This window comes from Metschnikowia bicuspidata (genome assembly GCF_001664035.1).
Source record: "Metschnikowia bicuspidata var. bicuspidata NRRL YB-4993 chromosome Unknown METBIscaffold_9, whole genome shotgun sequence".
NCBI lineage: Eukaryota > Fungi > Ascomycota > Pichiomycetes > Serinales > Metschnikowiaceae > Metschnikowia > Metschnikowia bicuspidata.
The window spans coordinates 250,568-271,298 of record NW_017387739.1 but is presented as its reverse complement, the minus strand read 5'-3'; the positions used below and the strand labels follow the sequence as shown (position 1 = coordinate 271,298).

Below are 20,731 nucleotides of genomic sequence, written 5' to 3'. Positions count from 1 at the left end.
AGACGGCGGTGTCGCTTGGGCCGCGGCGCAGGTGCGGTGCTCTTTCCGTCTCGATGAAGCAGCTGAGCCCCATGAACGCCTCGTCCAACGCACGCTCGAACAAGGTCTTGAGCCGCCAGCCGCCGCCCAAAAACTCGCGGTTCTGCGCCATCTTGTTGACGTACGGATCGTAGTATGTGTCGGTGATATCCACCACGTCGCGCGTCGGCTTGCCCAAAAGCGTGTACTTTTTGTCCACGTCCCGGTCGCCGCAGAAGGGCGTGAACGGCGTGTGCGCATCCGCAGAGTCCAGGCCCGCGCCGTGCCGTGAGCCCGCTTTGTTGGAGAGGAATTTCTGGTCCAACTGGCTGGAGATCTGCTGGAGCTGCCGCTTGCGGAGCAGCAGCCGCTTGAGCTGCGCGTTCTTCTGCTGCTTCATGATCTCCTCCGCGTTGGCCGCGGACGACTGGAGCTTTTCCATCAACTCCACCTTCTGCTGTTTCTGGAACTCCGCGTCCTCGGCCTCCATCTGCTTCTGGATGTTCAACTTCTCCTGCCTGAGCCGCTCCGTGGCCTCTTGGAACTTGCTGACGTCGGAGTCCTTTTGCGACTCGCGCATGGCGATCTCCAAGATCTCGATCTTGTGCTCAGCCTCGTACTTGCTGACCTCTTTCTCGGTCTCGTCCGTATCTATGCCCTCGCAGAGCTTGAATGTGATTTCCTCCACGGCCTCCAAGTACGCATTGTACTCGGGGAGCGACGCAAAGTCCTCCTCGGTCTTGTTGTAGATCCGCTGGATCCGCTTGCGGATGTCGATCTCCCGCTCGATGAGAATATCGTCAAAGACCTGTTTTTTGAACCGGTTCTTCCGCAAAATCTTGCTACATTTCGGGTACGGACACTGTGCGGGGCCAAGCGAGAAGATCCGGTCGACGCATGACTCGCAGATCTTGTGGTAGCACTCCGGGTTGATTAGAAATACCATGTTGGGTGACAAGTACCGGTCCGTCTTACAGATCGGGCACATGTCCCGGGTCATGTCATCGTCCATGATTGCTGCGTTTTGTTTTTTTTTGTCTTGTTTGGAGGTTGTGTGGAGGTAGAAAGAGACCGCCTGGTTATATGGGTTCTGCTTTGAGTTTGTATGTGCTTGTATCTCGGTCTGTTTTCTGTTCGTGGAGGACCGGTGATGCATAGACGCAGTGGCACTGATGTGAAGACGTTCGCAGTCTGTCGGGACCATTACTTCTAACGGGCACATGACATATGACTTCTTTTTAGAAAGACAATTTCAAAACAGGCAGAATTTACCATTGATACTTGAAAGCAACTTGCGTGTTTTTTTGCATGATTCTGATGGTGTGGAAGATGTATGTGATGGCCATGCCGGTTCACGGTGCATGAACGTCGCTCTTTTCAATCAAAGTCAGCAGAGACGGGATAATCATTGGGGCACAAAAATAAACCGGACTTCACGTCTTGCCATCGTCGATGGTGGCCCTCGATTATAACTTATCGAACTATCAAAGCGTATGGATCTGGCCTCTAGGCCTCCGGGTCAGCTGAAGTGCAGTCACGTGACGCGGTGGTCCGGTTGATGCCTGGCCGCTGAGCCTAATCAGCGTACTTCCTCTGTCAGTTTGGGCAGGGACATTTTGCTGAATGATGTCATTTGATTTTTTGCACTGTTTATTTGTTCTGTCATGATCGCTCTTGCTTTTCAGAAAGGAGTCGCGCTAATAACCTTGCCAGTCTAAGTATTGACCAGGACGAAACATGTGGCTGCACGCTGGATTGTGGCCTTGCAGCTGCTTTTGGGCCTAGATTCTCTGCTTGATTGTCCATCATGTTTGCAAGCTCTTATGCTGACTCTCTGTGGCGCCAGACATCTCACTTTGTTTTGACATAGCAGAAATACTTATAATTTGTCAACGTTAAGGTGGAAACAGAACAATTTGATTGTTCATTATTTATTGATTGATCTATGGCAACCTTTTTGAACACTGTAGTATCGAAAGATCTTCGCATTCAGTCCGCATGTTGCAAGCGACGTGTCATCAAATGCCGTTTAAATAGTCTTTGAATGTTGGGGGCACATCTGAGTTTGTTCCTGACGCTTCTGTATAACATCCATTTGCCCTTCACACAAGAGACAGATTTCGCCTTCAAACAGATATCATGGTCTAATAATATCACGTGGCTTTAATCCTTGTCTCGCTCTCTTCCGCTTCCAAACGCTGCTCTAAGATGGATGATTAGATAGGCATGCGAAACAAAACCATGAAGATGTTAAATTCGGAGAGGTGAAATATTGACATTCACAGTGTTTTACGAAACACATAGAAACGAGCCGTAGATTTAGTAATGTATATGAAGTCCTCTTTCGTGAATAAAATCCCCGTTTTTTGTCATCATGGTAGCAATTAGTGGAAGCGAGGCCTACTGTGCTCTACAGCCGTTGTTCTTATGTTAAAGGTTTTATTTTTTGGCAGATTCATTTGATGAAAGGAGCAAGCATATACAAATAATATGTATAAGAGACTTTCAAACACCTCCCAGATACGTATCAAGTGTTGAAGCTCGGCCAGACCCTTTTGTTAGTCACGGCCTGAACTGTCCTCTTTGCCCATATCTATTTTCTCTTATAGAATCATCATATTATAGAGTATCTATTAACGTATTGGATATCACGTCATCAATTCCTAGTATAAGTCTCCTGTATTTTCTTTTGGTAGATTCATCTAATTAAAGGGGCAAAACTATGTACATATTATATATAGAAAACCTTTGAAATTTTTTTTATGGTAGATTCATCAGATCAAAGGGGCAAAACTATGTAACTAATATATATAAAAACCTTTAAACAGCTCCCAGCTACGTACCAAGTGTCTTAGCTCGGCCCGTCCCCTTCCGTTAGTCACGGCCTGGACAGTCCTCATGGCACGTATCTGTTTACGTATTTGACAGCTCCACTTCCACTCGGTTGGCTTTTTGTGATCTTCACCCATGTGCCAGAACCAGTTAGCAACTTTCTTTGTAGTTGATTCATCTGGCTGAAACTGCGCTTTCCCCCCTTTCTTTTGTATTTGCAACGCACCTTTTTAAGTGTCCAACATTTTCCCAATTCCGTTGATGCCCGCTTGGCCAAGTGGTAAGGCGCCTCACTCGTAATGAGGCGATCGTCGGTTCGATTCCGACAGTGGGCATTACTTTTTGCGTCTTCAGCCCCAGCTATCTACCTCTTTTCTATTTTGCCATGTCTTTTCCTCTGAATCCTCTTGATGCTAGCGAAACAAAGAACACTGATGCTCATCTCTACATTAATGAAAGTGTTGCATGCAAAATCCGCCTGTTCTAATTTTAGCGACAAAGCCGGAGACCGCAGCAAGCGAGTCTCAGTATATTGCGTCACGTGATCTGGTGCTGCCCGCGTGTTCTGGTGTAATAGTCTGTGAATAATTCACAAATTATTGATTACATCAGCAGATCGCCGTAAGTTTTTTTGACTTCAGTTCTGGATGCATGAAAGCCTGAACAGCAATCGCATACAAAAATGCACTATATTTTCTGTTGTTGAGGTCCATAAGCTGGGAATTGCAAAACCCAATAAGTCTTTTATAGGATTGCGAAACTAATGAAGTTCAACATACATTTAACTAAATCGTATTTCGGAAGCTAAAAATTTTCACTCAAAAGCGTATCGGAAAGTTACCTACGGAAACAGAGACCGTTGTATATATCAAGGAAGACAATGACAGCTTACTCCATGTTTGTTGATATACATTTCGTTCTGTCACCTGCCTCTTAGTCCAGATGTTCAGACCAGCCTGCACATACTAAGTATTTACTCGACAATGCACATTAATCTAATCAACATTCCACTGGGGCGAAAATCAAAAGCGATAGGTACCTCTGAATTCAAAAAGCCATGGCATCTGAAGTGTTCCCACTAGCCTTTAATTACGTGACGGGTGAATCCCACATTGCGCGGTTGGTCAAGTTGGCCTTGACAGATGAGACGAATCTGTCACGAATCCAAGTCAGCCTAAACAACGATATCTGCTCGAAAATCACCCATACGAGCACCTGTCTGCATGTAGAAAAGCAAATCAAGTATATTTCCAACAATGCTGGGCTGTCGCCGCTCCTTCTTGTCGTGTCTGCCTCTCACAATAAGCTCAAATTCGAGGTAGACGTTCTACATGCGGAATGTGAGTCTGAAAGCCAGGCGTTTTTGGTAATTCACAAATCGTATGGCACTGATTCTACGCCGAAACTGCTTCTGGAGCAGATGCTCGAATCCCTCCTGCTGAAGCTGGGCGACGCGTCTAAAATCCCGCTTTCGGAGCTTGCCCTGGATGACCAGCCTCAGACCGTCGTGGTCAACGACTGTTTCAGTGAGAAAAAAGCGCAAAACTCCGTTCTTACTATCTCAGCATGGCACCATAGCGAGGCTGCGTCCCGGCGTATATTCTCGTTTCAGATCTGGGTCGAGGAAGATGTTTCCAAAGCTATACATGTAGCTGAACTGGCACCCGATTTACCCAAGCGACCACCAAGACAACCAACGTCTCTCGAGTTTGATTTGACAGACCTACGCAAGGCTTTCAATTTTAACATCCACGACGGGCCCGAGTTCCGCACCACGCTTGCTGTCTATGAGCAAGACACTCCGAAATTGAAGAAAGCAATGCTAAATTTCCAGGACGAAGTCCGCGGACTCGAGATGGCCTTAAAACGGCTAGTCACGACACGCAATTGCTTGCTTGATACGCTAGAAGCGGTTCTTAATTATCAGTTCAATCCGTTGTTGAAGAAATCCGACTTACACAAGAAGTTCTCGGCAGCATTGAAGAGCGTGTTTGAGCCCTTGGTGCGGAACCTCACATTCATCATCAAAGAGGTGTTTGCTGCCCAGTCCATTCCAAAAATGATCTCATACTGCATGGCCTCCACGAGTGCTGACGGCAGCTATGAGACAGCTTCCAGCCGGAAAAGCTTTGAGAAACAGAGCAAAGAATACTACGACTGGCTACACAAGTACTTGTCTAATGAAAAGGACCGCCCCGAACTGAAGCTCTTGCTCAAGCGCAAGGCTTTTGAGCTTTCGAAATTTGATTACTTGAATGCATTGAACGCATCTTCCAATAACCAATACTTTAACCAGCTCCTAGAGAATCTTTTCAAATTTTCTAACTTGCCCCAAATAGACGGATTGCTAAACTTTAGGCTATTTCAGGACAAGAAAAACAGCCCCTGTCTTTTACCGGAGAAGGCAAGTCTATTCTTAAACGGATTATCTCGCTTTAACAGTGAAAAATTGCAGTTTCGCCAGATGATTGAGGCATGCCGTACCAACGAGGAGCTAACCACCGTGATCAAGTCCAACGCATTGAATTCGGCCTCAGCGCATCAAAGCGACCACACCAAAAGAACAGAAAAACTCTCCATTGACACTTCGAGCGTCAATTTGGACATGATTTTTCCTAATTTGCCTCTGGTTTCTTCTCCAAAATCAGAATCGAGCCCCAAGAGTCCGTGGGCCCATGTCGAAGATGACCAGAACGCCAATTATGCCGGCATCCTATATGCTTTGGGAGGCCAAGGAAAGCCAGGCTGGCACAAGGAGTGGGTCGTGCTTAAAAAGGGCCAATTGATTGAATACTCAGACTGGAGAAATGGAACACAGCCAATAAACAGACCTATCGATATTGCTTTGGCCAGCGTGAAACCCGTGACGAAAGAAAAACGTCAGTTTTGTCTTGAAATCATGACGTCTTTGGGCCAGCGCCACGTGTTCCAGGCAATCAACGAGGACGAGCGGAGTCAGTGGATAAAGGCTCTTTACAATGCGGGTCAGTTGACTGACAGACTAATCGGGAAGGCACCCAAACCAAGCATAATAACCGATTTTCCCAAACCCCCTGCCCAAGTCCTCCCTGCTGATGATGGCCGCGGCCTGCCGGTATCAGTATTTTCTGAACTGTTCCATCTTACAGATGAAAATTTACTACAAAACGTGCGCTCAATTGCTGGGAGTGAGAACGGGCGATGTGCCGATTGCAATTCAACAGAGACTACGGAATGGGTCTCTATGACATTTTCGGTGGTCATTTGCGTGAAATGCTCCTCGTGTCACCGAAACATGGGCTCCCATATTTCGAAAGTCAAGTCGCTCAAATTAGACAACTTCTTTGATGAGAGCCGAATCTTGCTCACATACATGAACAATGCTCTTGTCAATAGCTATCTTGAAGCTATGGCCCCACAGAAGCTTGACCCCGATGCCTCTGATGCCCAAAGACTACAATACATTAAACAGAAGTATGAGAACAGGGCCTTCATGGCACCTGTTGGAGGTATTAATGCGCTGCTTGTCAAAGCTACGCGCAAAATTGACATCCACGAGGTCATTAAGTGGCTTAATTGTGGCGCCGATCCCAATCTCACACTAGAAATGTCAAACCTGCAGTGGTCTGACCCACTAACTGTGACGCTTTTTGAGTATTCTTTACGCAAAAGAATAGAAGTGGAGGAGGAGGGTAAACAACGTGGTTATTTTGTGATCTCCGAGCTTTTACTTTTACATGGATGTCTGCTCGAAAATATACGTGATCTTCACCCCCGAATTGTGGGAAGAGAAGATGCAAAATCCTATTGGATGAAAAAACGGTCGAGATCTTTGGCGCCGTGAAAACATGAAAATGATATGTTTCATGGACGCTTTGTTGAAAAACCGACGAAGGAATGAAAACTATATAGACTAATGAATTTTTGAAACGCGGAAGCGCCACATCTCTTGTCCTTGTTTTATCCAACTCCAAGGAGGGCAACACACAAACTCATTCTCCAGTGAAAAACAAAAAATCAACCCAGTCTAAAACAAGAGAACTGCAAAAAAGATGCGATTTCTGTGGATCGAACACAGGACCTTCAGATCTTCAGTCTGACGCTCTCCCAACTGAGCTAAAGCCGCTATCGAACCCATGCCGGGACTCGAACCCGGAATCTTTTGATTAGAAGTCAAATGCGCTAACCATTACGCCACACAGGCTGATCGAGAGACAATAAGTCAAGGAACACTAAGTCAAAAAAGAAGAAAAGTAAGACTTGCGCTCACTTTTTGTAAGAGAATAATTCTATCAAATTAAAACCTCGAATCGCCATACAAATTAGGGAGATGTTTTTCAGTGCTTATTCTATTCAAGAATTTTGGCTTTGGCGATTCCAGCCGACAACTCATTGGAGAACTTAACAAGATTAAATTGGTTCGTCACCACGATTTTTAAGGTTTACACCAGAAGGCGTGGAGAGTGGCAGGAAGTTGGCTCCTTAAGGCCGCTACAGCCATCTGAGTTGAAACGACTACTACAGGAGACCTATCCTAGAAGTCGATGACGTAATACCGAATACGTAAACAGACACCGGCCATGAGGACCTTCCAGGCCGTGACTAACGGAAAGAGGGCGGGCAGAGTTTCGACACTAGGTACGAATACCAGGAGGTTGGCATATAAAGCAAGGTGTATTAACATGTGCTACTCATATTCAAATAAGACTCGGATTCGGATTCCGGGTCATGCAAAAACGATGGGTGTGTACGGGGTGCGCTTCTGGGGGAGAAAGATCGGCTTTCCAGATCCAATGCATTTGAGGGATATGCAAATCTCAATTGGTTTGATAAAATCATTTGCAGGGTCTTTTGCTTCGGTACCAGAAGTCAAACACAACTGTACGTCTTGCCACCTTGTCAAATGTCTGTTTACAAGATCAGAGAAATCTCCGGATTTCTGACCAAAATATCATAAATAATCATCGGTTGCGGCCATGTCACGGTGAACACATTCCTTGTCGTCCGACCAACGTTATTTAAGCTCCGTAGGGCCACACTGAGGGGTATATTGGGAGACAATATGCTAAATTGTGGTGCTGCCATGTTTTTAAAAATCTCGGTTTTGCGATTGTAGTGTTTTTTTAAAATAATCTGGCCCTTTCGACTGGTTGATTTTAGAATCTTGAGTGTGTCACCATCAAGCAGATGCAATAACCAAAAAAAAAAAATGTACATACACTGGTGGGCAATGCGGAGAGCGAAGGGCAAACGGCTTTATTCCATACATTCAGTGCATGTTCTTGAGCATGCGTATTGCTTTGTTGGGGAAGGAGACGAAGACTTAGATATAATGTCTTCATGCCACGGAAGTCGTCAGAGACATTGAAATTACTGGAAGACGATCTGTGCACAGCCAGTTGCGTTGGCTGAAAAAAACAGACCACTTTCAATCCGTGAGCTGTCCCCACGTGCCAGTTCAGGAGATGTCATTGGTTCAGTGGAATTGTAAAAGCCACACTTATCTTCAGTGTCGGGCTCTAAAGCAGGTTCCTCCTGAGTGAATTAAATTTAAGATCGGCTTTAAAAGGGGTTTCTTTCCCTATGTTTTGCCTCTAAAATTAGCAACGATACTCGCGAAAACGTCTATATCCGTGTTTCCGGTCACATTCTCATAGTTTGGATATCCGGGAGATGCTTCAAGTATTAGGCCCGACGAGCACGGTGCAGGAATTTGCAGTCATCAATGACATTACTGGTGCAGTATCCGTAGGCAAGCCCAGCGAAAAAGAGCACCACGAGCTTTCTATATTCATAAAGTTTTGAGTCGAATGAAAAAAAGATTGAGCCAAGGCAGCGTATTGGCTCCTGAAAATGCACATATCCTCCAGCCAGCCTTCACTGACGTGCTAGTCAGACACCGCGGACGTTGCCGTTTTTACACAAGGCCTGATCCAAACGTCAAGGTCCAGCAAGCTCAGGTCATTCATACGACTTCAGAGCACCCGGTCGCGAAGCAATTTCAAGAGGTCACAAAAAAATAAAGAAAGAAAAAACTAAAACTAAAACGAAAAAAAAAAAACGAAACAACAAAAACCAGACATACGAACGCCAGATGGCACTGCATCCATGCGCACCGTGGGGCTATTGTCAGTAGAGTCGCGGACTTCGAGAAGCATCGGTTGAAAGGCCATGCGGCGATTCTTCATAGCACGCCAAACCACACCCCTCGCGTCCCGAAGACTCAGCTCGCGTGCCTCCATGCTTCCTCACCTTGGCCCAAGTATGCGTCGAACAGTGCTTGACAAAATCACGTTGAATGCCACGGAGCAGCAGATCAAAAACGTGCTCGTGGACTTCTGCACGCAGTACAACGAGCAGAAAACAGGCGGGGATTGCGGGCGCCAGTTGGAGCTCCGGATCACCGGCGGCTGGGTGCGTGACAAGTTGCTAGGCGACGAGAGCAACGACTTGGACATTGCAATCAACGTGCTTTCCGGCGAGGACTTTGCCGTGCAGTTGATGCAATGGGCAGACTCCACCAGCACGTCTCTAGGCGACAACGCCGCCAGCTTGCACACGATCAAGAAGAACCCGGAAAAGTCCAAGCATTTGGAGACGTGCACGACCAAGCTTTTCGGGCTCGACGTGGATTTCGTCAATCTCCGCAACGAGCTGTACAGCGCCGACAGCCGCGTGCCCCAGGTCGAGTACGGCACCGCGCAGCAGGACGCCATGCGCCGCGACGCCACGCTCAACGCGTTGTTTTACAATATCAATGAGGACCGCATCGAGGACTTCACCGGCCATGGGCTTGCGGACCTCCAGGCCGGCATCTTGCGCACGCCCTTGCAGCCACTACAGACGTTCTTGGACGACCCGCTCCGGGCATTGCGCTTGGTGCGGTTTGCGTGCCGCTTCAACTTCACCATCGAGGCCTCCACCTTGGAGGCCATGAAGGACGGGCACATGAAGGAGACGCTCGTCAACAAAATCAGCAGGGAGCGCGTGGGAGTGGAGCTCCACAAGATCCTAGAGAGCAGCAACGTGCCGTACGGGCTCCGGCTCATCAACCACGTGAACTTGACCGACTGCCTATTTGACGCGGGCACGCTCACGCCATCCATCCAGCAGGCCAACGAAAAGGCGGTGCTCGACGAGATCGAGCTAGCCAAGGATCATGTGACCAAGGCCGTCGACGATACCACGCGCCACTACGCCGTGTTCATGCAAGCGCTCAAGGCCACGCCCAGACTCCATGCGTTGGCACAGGAGGTGTTTGCGGCCAAGCTCAAGCAGAAGTTGTTCTGGCTCTGCGTCACCTTACATCCATACGGAGGCATCCGGGTGAAGGTGCAGGCCAAAAAGCTCCAGTCCACCAGCTACACCGAGGTGATTTTGAAAGAGGGCCTCCGCTACGGCAGGGCCGAGCACGAAACATGCACGCGGATCGCCGCGGACATCGTGGAGGGCCTGTTCTTGTCCACATACTTTGCATGCCCGCAGGACGTCAGACGCTCGGAAATCGGGCTCTACATGCGCCGGTTCGGCGAGCACTTCAGCATCTGCATGGTGGCAAATGCCTACCACGACTTTCTCAGAAACATCGAGCCTTGTCCGTTCAACACAGACGTGCAAGCCCCCACAGAGAAGCTTGACTTCTCCCAAGCAAACCACGTGCTCAGCCAGTACGAGCTGCTCCTACAAAATGTGGACGAGCTCGAGCTTAGTGGTGTCAAGGACATGAAGCCGCTCATCGACGGCAAGATCATCTCGAATGCTCTCCAACGGAAACCAGGGCCGTGGATGAGGGACGTTCCGCAGAAGGCCATGGAATGGCAGTTGGACAATCCATCTGGCTCTGTGGAAGCGTGCTTGGAGTACATTCGTGACCAGTACAGTGGCCTGAGCTGAGACAGCTGTCGGTGCTGACTGGGTGGAATTCGAGCGTGCTCGTGTGATTGAACTGACACAAGAAACTCTATGGGTTTGAACAGTACATCCGCAGTAATTCTTGGAAGTCTGCTTCCTGGATGGAAGTCTGCAGTTCCTGGCTGTATTAGCATCGCAAGGCTCCAAAATTCACAACGTGACTGTATTGTATATACCCCCCTGGCTCGCTCAGTGATACCTGTATTGATGGAATCATAATTAAACATCAATCTGGAAGACTGTAGAAGACACACGGGAGTTCTGTCTGTTTGCGAGGGAGGCTATGTTTGTATTTAAGATGCGAATTAGTGCTGGGCTCAGAAGTGGATGGTCTGAAGCATGGGCTGCATGGTCCCTTGTATTTCTTGATTAGCGCCAGGAATACGACAAGGAGAATATCATCTCAGAATAATGACACGAGACAGACGAAGTATTAGGAAATGAAGCTTCGATGTCCTGCAACTCAGGCACCCCAAGAATATAGATACCAGCATACTCAGTTTGTGGCACGCCCAAAGGTTTGCTTTTAGAAGCCCAGATCAAAGTCCCTCATTAAGGCGGTAGTGTGATATTGTTCATTAGATCTGTGACATGGCCTCAGCCGATCTTGGAGTAATGAAAAACACGCGAAGAATCGACCCTGTGGTGAAATTCGCCACCCCTTCTTGGATGGGGAGAAGAGACACAAGCGCCTTTTAAACTTTTCAGGTGTCGTAGGTAAAAAACAATTTCCATATTATATGCTTGCCCGTATTGGCATGTGTGACAAATATAGGCCGCGATACGCGAGAAAGACCGTTGGTGGATACGTCGTTATCTTGACTCTGTCATCCACTTTGATCACTGGAAGGCATGATTCTTAGAATATAAACACCTGCTTTCTTGTAAGGCAAAGCGCCCACTCGAGAAGGGCACGAGACAGAGTTGAGTGTCGACATACGTGTGCTCAACGGGCTTCGGACTTGGGCAAGGTTTTGGATGAACTTTCCATTTCCTTTTACCTAACAAGGTTTATTGAAAAACACAAGCACAAGAATATTCCCCGGGTTATAGCGGCACCCTTCCGACGTGGGCAATTACTTTCAATAGATATATCATCACATTTGCAATGTTTCATTTATCGTTGTAACTTGATAATGTTACTAACATGATCACATGTTATACAAAAGGTACAGACTTAGAAATAATGCTGCAAGAATTATTAATATCTAGGGGATTATCATATAACTTATAGATTATTTATAATGCTCAAACTCATTCATTTACAAGCATTTGATTATTAATATGCGATTTGGAATAGACCCAGAAGAATGGGAGCAGGCGCAGCGAGTTCAGGATGAACTTGTACAGTGATTGGAATGAGGCAGATGGAGTAAGAATGACTTTGAACCGTAGACAGTTTGAAATGGTTTCAAGATTGATTAATTCCGGTTGGAATTAGAAGGGAAATGGGAATTGGTGTAATTGGATTTGAGTTAGACTGAGCTGGGTTGGAATAGAATGAAATTGGAGTGAAATTGAAGAGCATATGGAATGAAGTGAAATTGAATGAAGAAGGAATGGAATAGGGTGGCTCCAATATACCCTGGTGAGATTACTCAGAACGTGGCCTAATTACTGTCTAGCTTTTCCCCTTCGGTGTAACAAGTCTATTCGTGGGTGCTGGCTTCGGCAAACTTGGTATCTTGTAAGTCTGCCTTTCTGCACTTCTTTCTGTTTGCTTTTCTAGAGTTGTGCTTGACAGGTGCTCGAATTGCCCTTTCAGATCAACTACGTCTTACAGACCTCACATGTACTGTCACAGCGCACCACTGAGCAAAACACGCCGGCGACTCCCATCCCCGATCTCGGCCACTGATCTGTATGTCAATCAATCTTTTACTTGAACCCCCAGCGAACCAGTCAATAAAAACCAGGCCGCCCGAAAACAGGCCGTCCAAAATCAGTCAGTCATACAAGACTCTCTTTTTCAACTCTGGGTGGTCGTGCGGGCTTCTGCCGCAACAGGCGCACCAGTTATTGTTTGTATTTCTGCTTGAGTACAGGATATTCCAACTCAATGTCCTGTCCACAAGTGGTTCCCAACTGGTACAGTTGAGATATCGGATTCGACATGATGTACTAGCGTGTGGAAATAAACCTTTATTTAGGAAAAACTAAAACCACTTTTGTGTCAACTGACCTTCTAAAAAGATCTCTAGAGGGAATTCTCTTCCCTTCATATACTCGTCGTGCTATTTGGTTCCGGGTAAGTGGTGCGAACTTTAATGTCTCATTTGTCACATGATTAATTAGGGCTAAGCGTCTAGTTCTCACAGTTATTACCTCTAATAAGTCGCATCCAGAAGTCGCATCCATATCGCATCCATATCGCATCATGGTTCTAGCCACCACTCAGACCTGGGCCCCACGCAGACCCAGGCCATAAAAAACGGAATGAAAATAGGCACGTGACCACAGGCGCCGGCCCGGCCCACCGCCCGCCTCCCGCTGCCTGCCCGCCCGCTGCTCTGCCGAACAGCAGCGGGCAAAAGAGCGGCCTGCACACAGGCCGCTGCCTGAGTCATACTCCACGTCTGTTCTGCCCGGCGAAAAGCGAGCACGCAACAGGCGCGAAAAACCTCGCCTGCTCCACACTAATATTCTTTTGGAACCTCACCTCGACGCACCCTTTTTCCTCCCAATTCTCCAGACCTCCCAGCGCACGATGTCCGGAGTCGAGAAGGTGCCGATTTTAGGCCGCGAGTCCATCCACGTCGGATACGGGATCCAAGACCATATCGTGGACGAGATTCTCCGCCACGAAAAGCTGTCGTCGTATGTCATCATCACCGACAGCCACATGGAGCAGGCCGCGCCGTTCCAGAAACTCAAGGCCAGCTTTGCCGCGCAGATGCGCCAGATGGCCGCCGGGTCCCGGCTCTTGGCGTACACGGTGTCGCCGGGCGAAAACAACAAGTCACGTGAGACCAAGGCGCAGGTCGAGGACTTTCTCTTGCAGCAAGGCTGCACGCGGGACACGGTGGTGATTGCCGTGGGCGGCGGCGTGGTGGGCGACATGATCGGCTTTGTGGCCGCCACGTTCATGCGCGGCGTGCGCGTCATCCAGGTGCCCACGACCTTGCTCTCCATGGTGGACTCGGCCATTGGCGGCAAGACCGCCGTGGACACGCCGTTGGGCAAGAACTTCATCGGCGCGTTCCACCAGCCGCGCTACGTGTTTGTGGACGTGTCGTTCTTGCTGACCTTGCCCACGCGCCAGTTCATCAACGGCATGGCCGAGGTGCTCAAGACCGCGGCCATCTGGAACGAGGCCGAGTTCACGCGGCTCGAGCTGTTTGCCAAGCCGTTCCTCGCGGCCGTGTCGTCCGACGCCATCGACATCGCCACCATCAAGGAGCCCTTGGTCCAGACCGTGTTGGAGTCCATCCGCGTCAAGGCAGCCGTGGTGTCTGCGGACGAGAAGGAGGCCAGCTTGCGCAACTTGCTCAACTTCGGCCACACCATCGGCCACGCCATCGAGGCCGTGGTCACGCCGCAGGCGCTCCATGGCGAGTGTGTGGCCGTGGGCATGGTCAAGGAGGCCGAGTTGGCGCGCTACTGGGGCGTGTTGAGCCCCACGGCCGTGGCCCGCTTGGTCAAGTGCATCGCCGCGTACGGCTTGCCGGTGTCCGTGGACGACGCCGTCTTCCGCCTGGCCATCGGCCACAAGCGCCACTTTCTCAAGATCGACACGCTCTTGGAGAAGATGGCCATCGACAAGAAGAACGACGGCGCGCGCATCCGCACCGTGATCCTCGAGGCCATCGGCAAGTGCCACCAGCTCCGCGCGCACGAGGTGTCCAAGCCCGACTTGCGCGTGGTGTTGACCGACGAGACCTTGGTGCACCCCTTCGACGCGGCCGTCCTCCCGGCGCACACCACCGTGACGCCGCCCGGCTCGAAGTCCATCTCCAACCGGGCCTTGGTCTTGGCCGCGCTTGGCGAGGGCACCGTGCGCATCAAGAACTTGCTCCACTCCGACGACACCAAGCACATGCTTGCGGCCGTGGCCGCGTTGCGGGGCGCGCAGATCGCCATGGAGGACAACGGCGACACCGTTGTGCTCACGGGCAACGGCGGCCGCATGGTCGCGTGCGACGAGCCGCTCTACTTGGGCAACGCCGGCACGGCCTCGCGCTTCTTGACCACCGTGGCGTCTCTCGTGGTGGTAAACAAGGCCTCTGCAGACCACACCGTCTTGACGGGCAACGCGCGGATGCAGGAGCGCCCCATCGGGCCCTTGGTCGACGCCTTGACGGCCAACGGCTCCCGCATCGAGTACCTCAACAGGCCCGGCAGCTTGCCCTTGAAGTTGCAGGCCGGGACCGGCTTGCGCGGAGGCCGCATCGAGTTGGCCGCCACCATCTCGTCGCAGTACGTGTCGTCCATCTTGATGTGCGCCCCGTACGCCGACGAGGAGGTCACCTTGGCCTTGGTGGGCGGCAAGCCCATCTCGAAGTTGTACATCGACATGACCATCGCCATGATGAGGGACTTCGGCATCCACGTCACCGAGTCCACCACCGAGGCCCACACTTACCACATCCCCAAGGGCGTGTACAAGAACCCGCCCGTGTACGAGGTCGAGTCCGACGCGTCTTCGGCCACCTACCCGTTGGCGTTCGCTGCCATGACGGGCACGTCGTGCACCGTGCCCAACATCGGCTCCGCCTCTCTCCAAGGTGATGCCAGGTTCGCTGTCGACGTCTTGAAGCCCATGGGGTGCACCGTGGAGCAAGGCCCAACGTCCACCACGGTCACAGGCCCTCCCCGGGGCGGGTTGAAGTCCTTGCCTCACGTGGACATGGAGCCCATGACCGATGCGTTCTTGACCGCCTCTGTCGTTGCTGCCATCGCCAACGATGGGAAGCTCACGCAGATCACCGGCATTGCTAACCAGAGGGTCAAGGAATGCAACCGAATCTTGGCCATGGTTGACGAGTTGCGCAAGTTCGGCGTCACCGCCAGAGAATTGCCCGACGGTATCGAGATTGACGGCATTGCCATCGGTGCATTGAAGACGCCTTCCACCGAAAACCGCGGTGTCCACACCTACGACGACCACAGAGTTGCCATGTCCTTCTCCTTGTTAGCGGGCACGTGCAGCGAACCGGTATTGGTCACAGAGAGATCATGCACAGGGAAGACCTGGCCAGGATGGTGGGATGTTTTGCATACCAAATTCAAGTCAACGCTCGATGGCTACGAACCTGCCAAGAACTTGGACGACCCCAGATTGTTGATCAACAAGAAGAGCAACGGAGACCGCTCAATTGTTGTCATCGGCATGAGGGCCGCTGGGAAGTCCACCTTGAGCAAGTGGATGGCCAACTCTTTGGGCTTCCAGCTCCTCGATTTGGACACTGTTTTCGAAGAGAAACACGGTGATATCAGAACTTTCATCAAGGCAAATGGCTGGGAGAAGTTCCACGAGATCGAGGCTCAGATCATGAAGGATTGTGTGGCTCAGAACTCCCGAGGCCACGTGATCTCGACAGGAGGAGGTGTTGTCGAGGGAGACGAATCCAGAAAAATCTTGAAAGAGTACATCAAGTCCGACGGAATCGTTCTTCATTTGCACCGTGACCTCGATGAGACCATTGTGTTTTTGAGCTCAGATACTACAAGACCTGCATACGTCAGTGAAATCAAGGACGTTTGGGTCAGAAGAGAGAAATGGTACCATGAGTGTTCGAACTATCACTTCTACTCCTCTCACTGTGACAATGAGTCTGAGTTCAATCAGTTGAGACACTCCTTCATGAACTACTTGGCCACTATTACTGGCTCGAAGATCAGAAGCATTCCCAACCACAGATCTTTCGTAGCTACCTTAGCATACGAAGACTTGAGCACCATCACAGAGAAGTTGGAAGAAATCACAGCCGGATGTGAAGCTGTTGAGCTCAGGGTGGATGCCATGAAAAGCTTCGACCCTTCCTTTGTTGCTGATCAAACAGCAACCTTGAGGAAATTCGTGGCTTTGCCTATCATTTATACCATCAGGACTCAGAGTCAAGGAGGAAAATTCCCCGACAACGAGTCCAATCTTTTGGAGCAGTTGAGCTTTTTGGGTATCAAACTCGGCATGGACTACTTGGATGTTCAATTGACGGGTGCGGAAGGGTTTGTCAAGCGTATCATCAAGGGCAAGGCATTCACCAAGATAATTGCGACTTACGTGGATGTCTCTGGAAACTTGAGCTGGAAGCAGCCGGAGTACGGAAACAAGTACAACCAGGCAATTGGATTGAACGCGGATGTTGTGCGGCTCATTGGAAAAGCGTCGTGTATTCAGGACAACATCGACATCGAACACTTCAGATCAAATAACGACCAAATTCCTTTGATTGCTTACAACACCGGGGAGCAAGGAAAACTATCACTTGTGTTGAACACTATGTTCACCCCTGTCACAAACGAGGCAGCTCCTATTAACGTCAGCGAGGGAGTGCTTACGATCGCAGAGATCAACAAGTCTTACAGCGAGATTGGTGGCTTGACCAAAAAAAGGTTCAAAGTGGTGGGTAAACCAATTTCCCACTCTAGGTCGCCCGCTTTGCACAATGCGGTGTACCAAAAGTTGAGTTTGCCCTACATTTTCGACAAGTTTGAGACCGATGATGCAGGCAAAGTGTATGAAGAGCTCATGACGCAACCAGACTTCGGCGGTTTGGCCGTGACGACGCCCTTGAAATTGGACATCATGAAGTATGTCACCCAACTCAGCGATGCTGCTAAAGTTATCGGTGCTGTGAATACCGTCAAGCCGATTGAGGGACAAGAAGGCAAGTTCTTGGGCGACAATACTGACTGGTACGGTATCACGAACTCTCTTATTCGGAACGGTGTGCCATCCATTGGAAACTACAACCTCAATGGTTTGGTTGTCGGAAGCGGCGGAACCTCGCGCGCGGCTGCTTATGCTTTGAACAAATTGGGATGCAAGAATATCTACATGGTGAACAGAACCAGCTCGAAATTGCACGAAGTCAAGAGAGAGTTGCCAACTCACTTTAACATCACCGTGTTGGAAACCATTGAGGAAGTTGAAGCCGCGGAGAGGGTTTCATTAATGGTATCGTGTGTGCCAGCTGACAAGCCTCTTGATGAATCGTTGCTCAACAAACTCGAGCGTATCTTGTACAAGGGCATCCAGGAAAAGAAAGACGGGATCCAGCCAGTGCTCCTCGATGCTGCGTACAAGCCAAGAGTTACCCCCGTGATGAAGATTGCGAAGGAGAAGTTTGAGTGGACGGTAGTGCCTGGCGTGGAGATGTTGGTCAACCAAGGAGTTTTGCAATGCAAGGTGCATACTGCGTTCACTCCACCATACAAGGTTGCCTACGATGCCGTTGTGAGTGAGGACTAAGTTTCCCCTGGGTGTGATCTAAGAGTATGCTGAGACAATACAACGTATTTTATGAGTGAGGTCCTGGAGACTGTGGGTGAGCTTCTGTCCTGTTGTAGACGGGCCTCAAGGCTTCCAAAGGCAAGCAGGACAGTCAAACTGCAGAGGTGTTGTTTCGTGACGTAGGGGAGGAGCAAAAAAAGCAGACACCTCGATACGCCGTCTCGCCCTGGCATACCAGGCCAGCAGGCAGGCAGCAGAAATGGGTGCGAAAAGTGCCGGAACCACGCGGAACAAAGAAGCAGGCAACAAGAAGAAGCGAGCCGTACGCGCGGCTGCCTGCAGGAGCAGCGGGCATTCCGCCATCGCCTCATCGGCACACCCGTTCCGACATGCGGCCCGACCAGCATACTCTTTTTCTCCCTGGGATATCTGGGCGCTGTTTCTCAGACATCACAGACTGGTTGTTGTTTTTTTCTTTCTTTTTATCTCAAGACTCATCAAAGACCAGCGTGGACCCTCCGCCGCCTGCCGCAGTAGACGATTCTCACCACCACGCCGGCCATCGCTCTCAGCATGAAGCCTCTCAGAGCCCGTCTCGCGGGGTGTTTTGGCCCCCGCCTCGCCACCACAAAAACACGGCGCATGGCTGCAAAAAACGGCGGGCTACGGCCGCTCAGCGCCACCGCAACAAACACGCTCGGCGCGTCGAAACACACGCCCGCCGCCAAGCCCGCCGGCGCGCCGGAACCGCAAACGGCTGCAAACGGCGGGTTGCTCCGCACGCTCAAAAGCGTCTTTGGCCTCGCCAAGCTGCCCGAGCAGCAGCGGCTCGAGGCCCGCGAGCAGCGCGAAAACGCCAACAGCCCCTTCATCCAGTACCCCTTGGTCACGCGTGAGCAGATGCGCCGCATGGCGTCGCACGCATACCGATTGGACGTGGGCCACGCGTCGTTCGCCCACCACAGCTTCAGCGCGGACCCCACGGTGCACTCGCTCAGCGACTTGACGGACCCCGCGCAGCTCAACTCGCTCTTGCCGCGGCGCCGCCCGCAGGGCTCTCCCGTGGACACGTTGCTGATCAAGGCCGGCGACGACGCCATGCTAGTGCTGCCCACGGTGATGGCCATTGCCGACGGCGTGTCCGGCTGGGAGTCCAAGGGCGAGCAGGCCTCGCTGGGCATCTGGGCGCGGTCCATGGTGGAGACGCTCAGCCGGCTCTTGACCGAGTACCGCTTGAGCCACATGCCGCATGTGTTGAACGCACGTGACGTCCAGCAGGTCTTGGACGACTCGTTTCTCCACACGTCGCACCTCATGGACTTGCAGGGCCTCAAGGGCTCGTCCACGCTCCTCTTGGGCATGTTGAGCGGCGCCACGCTCAAGTACATCAGCATCGGCGACTCGCGGCTCTGGGTGGTGCGGGGCGGCCGGGTCATCCGCTCCAACACCGAGCAGATGGCCGCGCCGTTGTGCCCGCAGCAGATCGGCACCCAGACCTTGGGCCGCATGCCGTCCGAGATGGCCGAGGTGGACGAGGTCGCGTTGCAGGAAAACGACCTCATTGTCATGTGCTCCGACGGCATCTCCGACAACTTGTTTGACCACGAGCTTGTCGACGCTCTTCACCAGTACCTCGCGCCGCCCAACAGTAGCGTGCGTGTGGCGTGCAGCAAGATCTTGGCCAAGTGCAAGCTGGTGGCTTATGACGACAATGCCTACACGCCGTACAACGAGAAGGTGAACGCGCCTCCGGGGCAGGCTGCGAAGAAGGCCAGCCTCGGGGGCAAGATGGACGACATGTCCATCTGCATAGCCCGCGTCGTTGCAAATGAGTCTGCGGCGAAGTGAGCGGCGGACGGCCCGGGCAGGGCCACGAATGAGCCGACAGAAAACCACCGGGCCTCTGACAACCCGCCTCTGGCTGCCTCGCCATAGCCAGTGCTCGTGACAGGCGCACGGGTTTTGAAGTCCTCAGCCTGGCTGGTGCTTGGAGGCTACTGCTGTGACTCTGGATAGGTCTGTGGCTTTGGGGTACTGCTCGTGTTTCTGGGAACACCACGCATGTTTCTGGGAACACCACGCATGTCACAGTGCCTGCCTTGCTGACCCAATGTCTTGCACACTGAACCCTCTGCAGAACGTACCCGACAACATGCCATGCCTGCTGAAATGGTGGATGTTGCCCGTGCGTCTACTTCTGAGAGACTCGTCGCCCCTCTGGAGTCAGCGAGCATCCGCAAACACCCTCTACTGTTCCATCTCTCATTGGAGTAAGATGCAGATGAACGCAGGCAAATATCGGGTTCGTGCTCATAGCATCACCACGATATGCGGCCTTGGGAGAGACTCCTTGAACTACAAGTATCACGTATCAAAATATATCTGAAGTATTGCATGACTACAAGTATCATCTGAATTATTGCATGACTAATAGTATCACGTATCATAATTTATCTGAAGAATCGCATGACTACAATTATCACGTATCATAATATATCTGAAGAATCGCATGACTACAAGTATCACGTATCATAATATATCTGAAGAATCGCATGACTACAAGTATCACGTATCATAATATATCTGAAGTATTGC

General features: G+C 50.8%; 6 protein-coding genes and 3 non-coding genes across 9 annotated transcripts in view; 5 read left to right on the top strand and 4 right to left on the bottom strand.

Moving 5' to 3' along the window:
- TFB3 (TFIIH/NER complex subunit) overlaps positions 1–1,030 on the bottom strand; it is a gene marked incomplete at both ends in the record, with an annotated part of 3,369 nt that extends 2,339 nt beyond the window's left edge. Inside the window, one exon of the mRNA XM_018854457.1 lies at positions 5–1,030. Coding sequence (XP_018709435.1) covers positions 5–1,030 — 1,026 coding nt within the window. The remainder of the gene's footprint in view (positions 1–4) is intronic.
- Positions 1,031–3,113: 2,083 nt separating this feature from the next.
- METBIDRAFT_t248 lies at positions 3,114–3,185 on the top strand. The gene has a single exon. It is a non-coding gene; the product is annotated as a tRNA-Thr (tRNA).
- A 289-nt stretch (positions 3,186–3,474) lies between these two features.
- On the top strand, positions 3,475–6,773 carry AGE1 (Age1p). Its single transcript, XM_018856398.1, has one exon. It carries the CDS (start codon positions 3,908–3,910, stop codon positions 6,671–6,673), a length of 2,766 nt encoding a protein of 921 aa, XP_018709434.1. The 5' UTR covers positions 3,475–3,907; the 3' UTR covers positions 6,674–6,773.
- Positions 6,774–6,882: 109 nt separating this feature from the next.
- METBIDRAFT_t247 lies at positions 6,883–6,955 on the bottom strand. The gene has a single exon. It is a non-coding gene; the product is annotated as a tRNA-Phe (tRNA).
- Positions 6,956–6,960: 5 nt separating this feature from the next.
- METBIDRAFT_t246 lies at positions 6,961–7,033 on the bottom strand. The gene has a single exon. It is a non-coding gene; the product is annotated as a tRNA-Arg (tRNA).
- A 561-nt stretch (positions 7,034–7,594) lies between these two features.
- METBIDRAFT_33783 (uncharacterized protein) lies at positions 7,595–7,934 on the bottom strand. The gene has a single exon (XM_018856397.1). The coding sequence runs from the start codon at positions 7,912–7,914 to the stop codon at positions 7,741–7,743; it is 174 nt and encodes a 57-aa protein (XP_018709433.1). The 5' UTR covers positions 7,915–7,934; the 3' UTR covers positions 7,595–7,740.
- A 1,159-nt stretch (positions 7,935–9,093) lies between these two features.
- Positions 9,094–10,722, top strand: METBIDRAFT_47717 (tRNA adenylyltransferase; the record flags this gene model as incomplete). The annotated part of the gene is made up of 1 exon (XM_018858207.1): positions 9,094–10,722. One exon carries the CDS (start codon positions 9,094–9,096, stop codon positions 10,720–10,722), a length of 1,629 nt encoding a protein of 542 aa, XP_018709432.1.
- A 2,725-nt stretch (positions 10,723–13,447) lies between these two features.
- ARO1 (Aro1p) lies at positions 13,448–18,154 on the top strand (the record flags this gene model as incomplete). Its single annotated transcript, XM_018858228.1, has 1 exon — positions 13,448–18,154. The coding sequence occupies one exon, from the start codon at positions 13,448–13,450 to the stop codon at positions 18,152–18,154; it is 4,707 nt and encodes a 1,568-aa protein (XP_018709431.1).
- Positions 18,155–18,778: 624 nt separating this feature from the next.
- PTC8 (Ptc8p) lies at positions 18,779–19,984 on the top strand (the record flags this gene model as incomplete). Its single annotated transcript, XM_018858231.1, has 1 exon — positions 18,779–19,984. One exon carries the CDS (start codon positions 18,779–18,781, stop codon positions 19,982–19,984), a length of 1,206 nt encoding a protein of 401 aa, XP_018709430.1.
- Positions 19,985–20,731: the final 747 nt, after the last annotated feature.

Bases quoted from the DNA above. Each gene is read 5' to 3' on its own strand.
- AGE1 (XM_018856398.1), top strand. From the start codon at position 3,908: ATGGCATCTGAAGTGTTCCCACTAGCCTTTAATTACGTGACGGGTGAA.
- METBIDRAFT_33783 (XM_018856397.1), bottom strand. From the start codon at position 7,914: ATGGCAGCACCACAATTTAGCATATTGTCTCCCAATATACCCCTCAGT.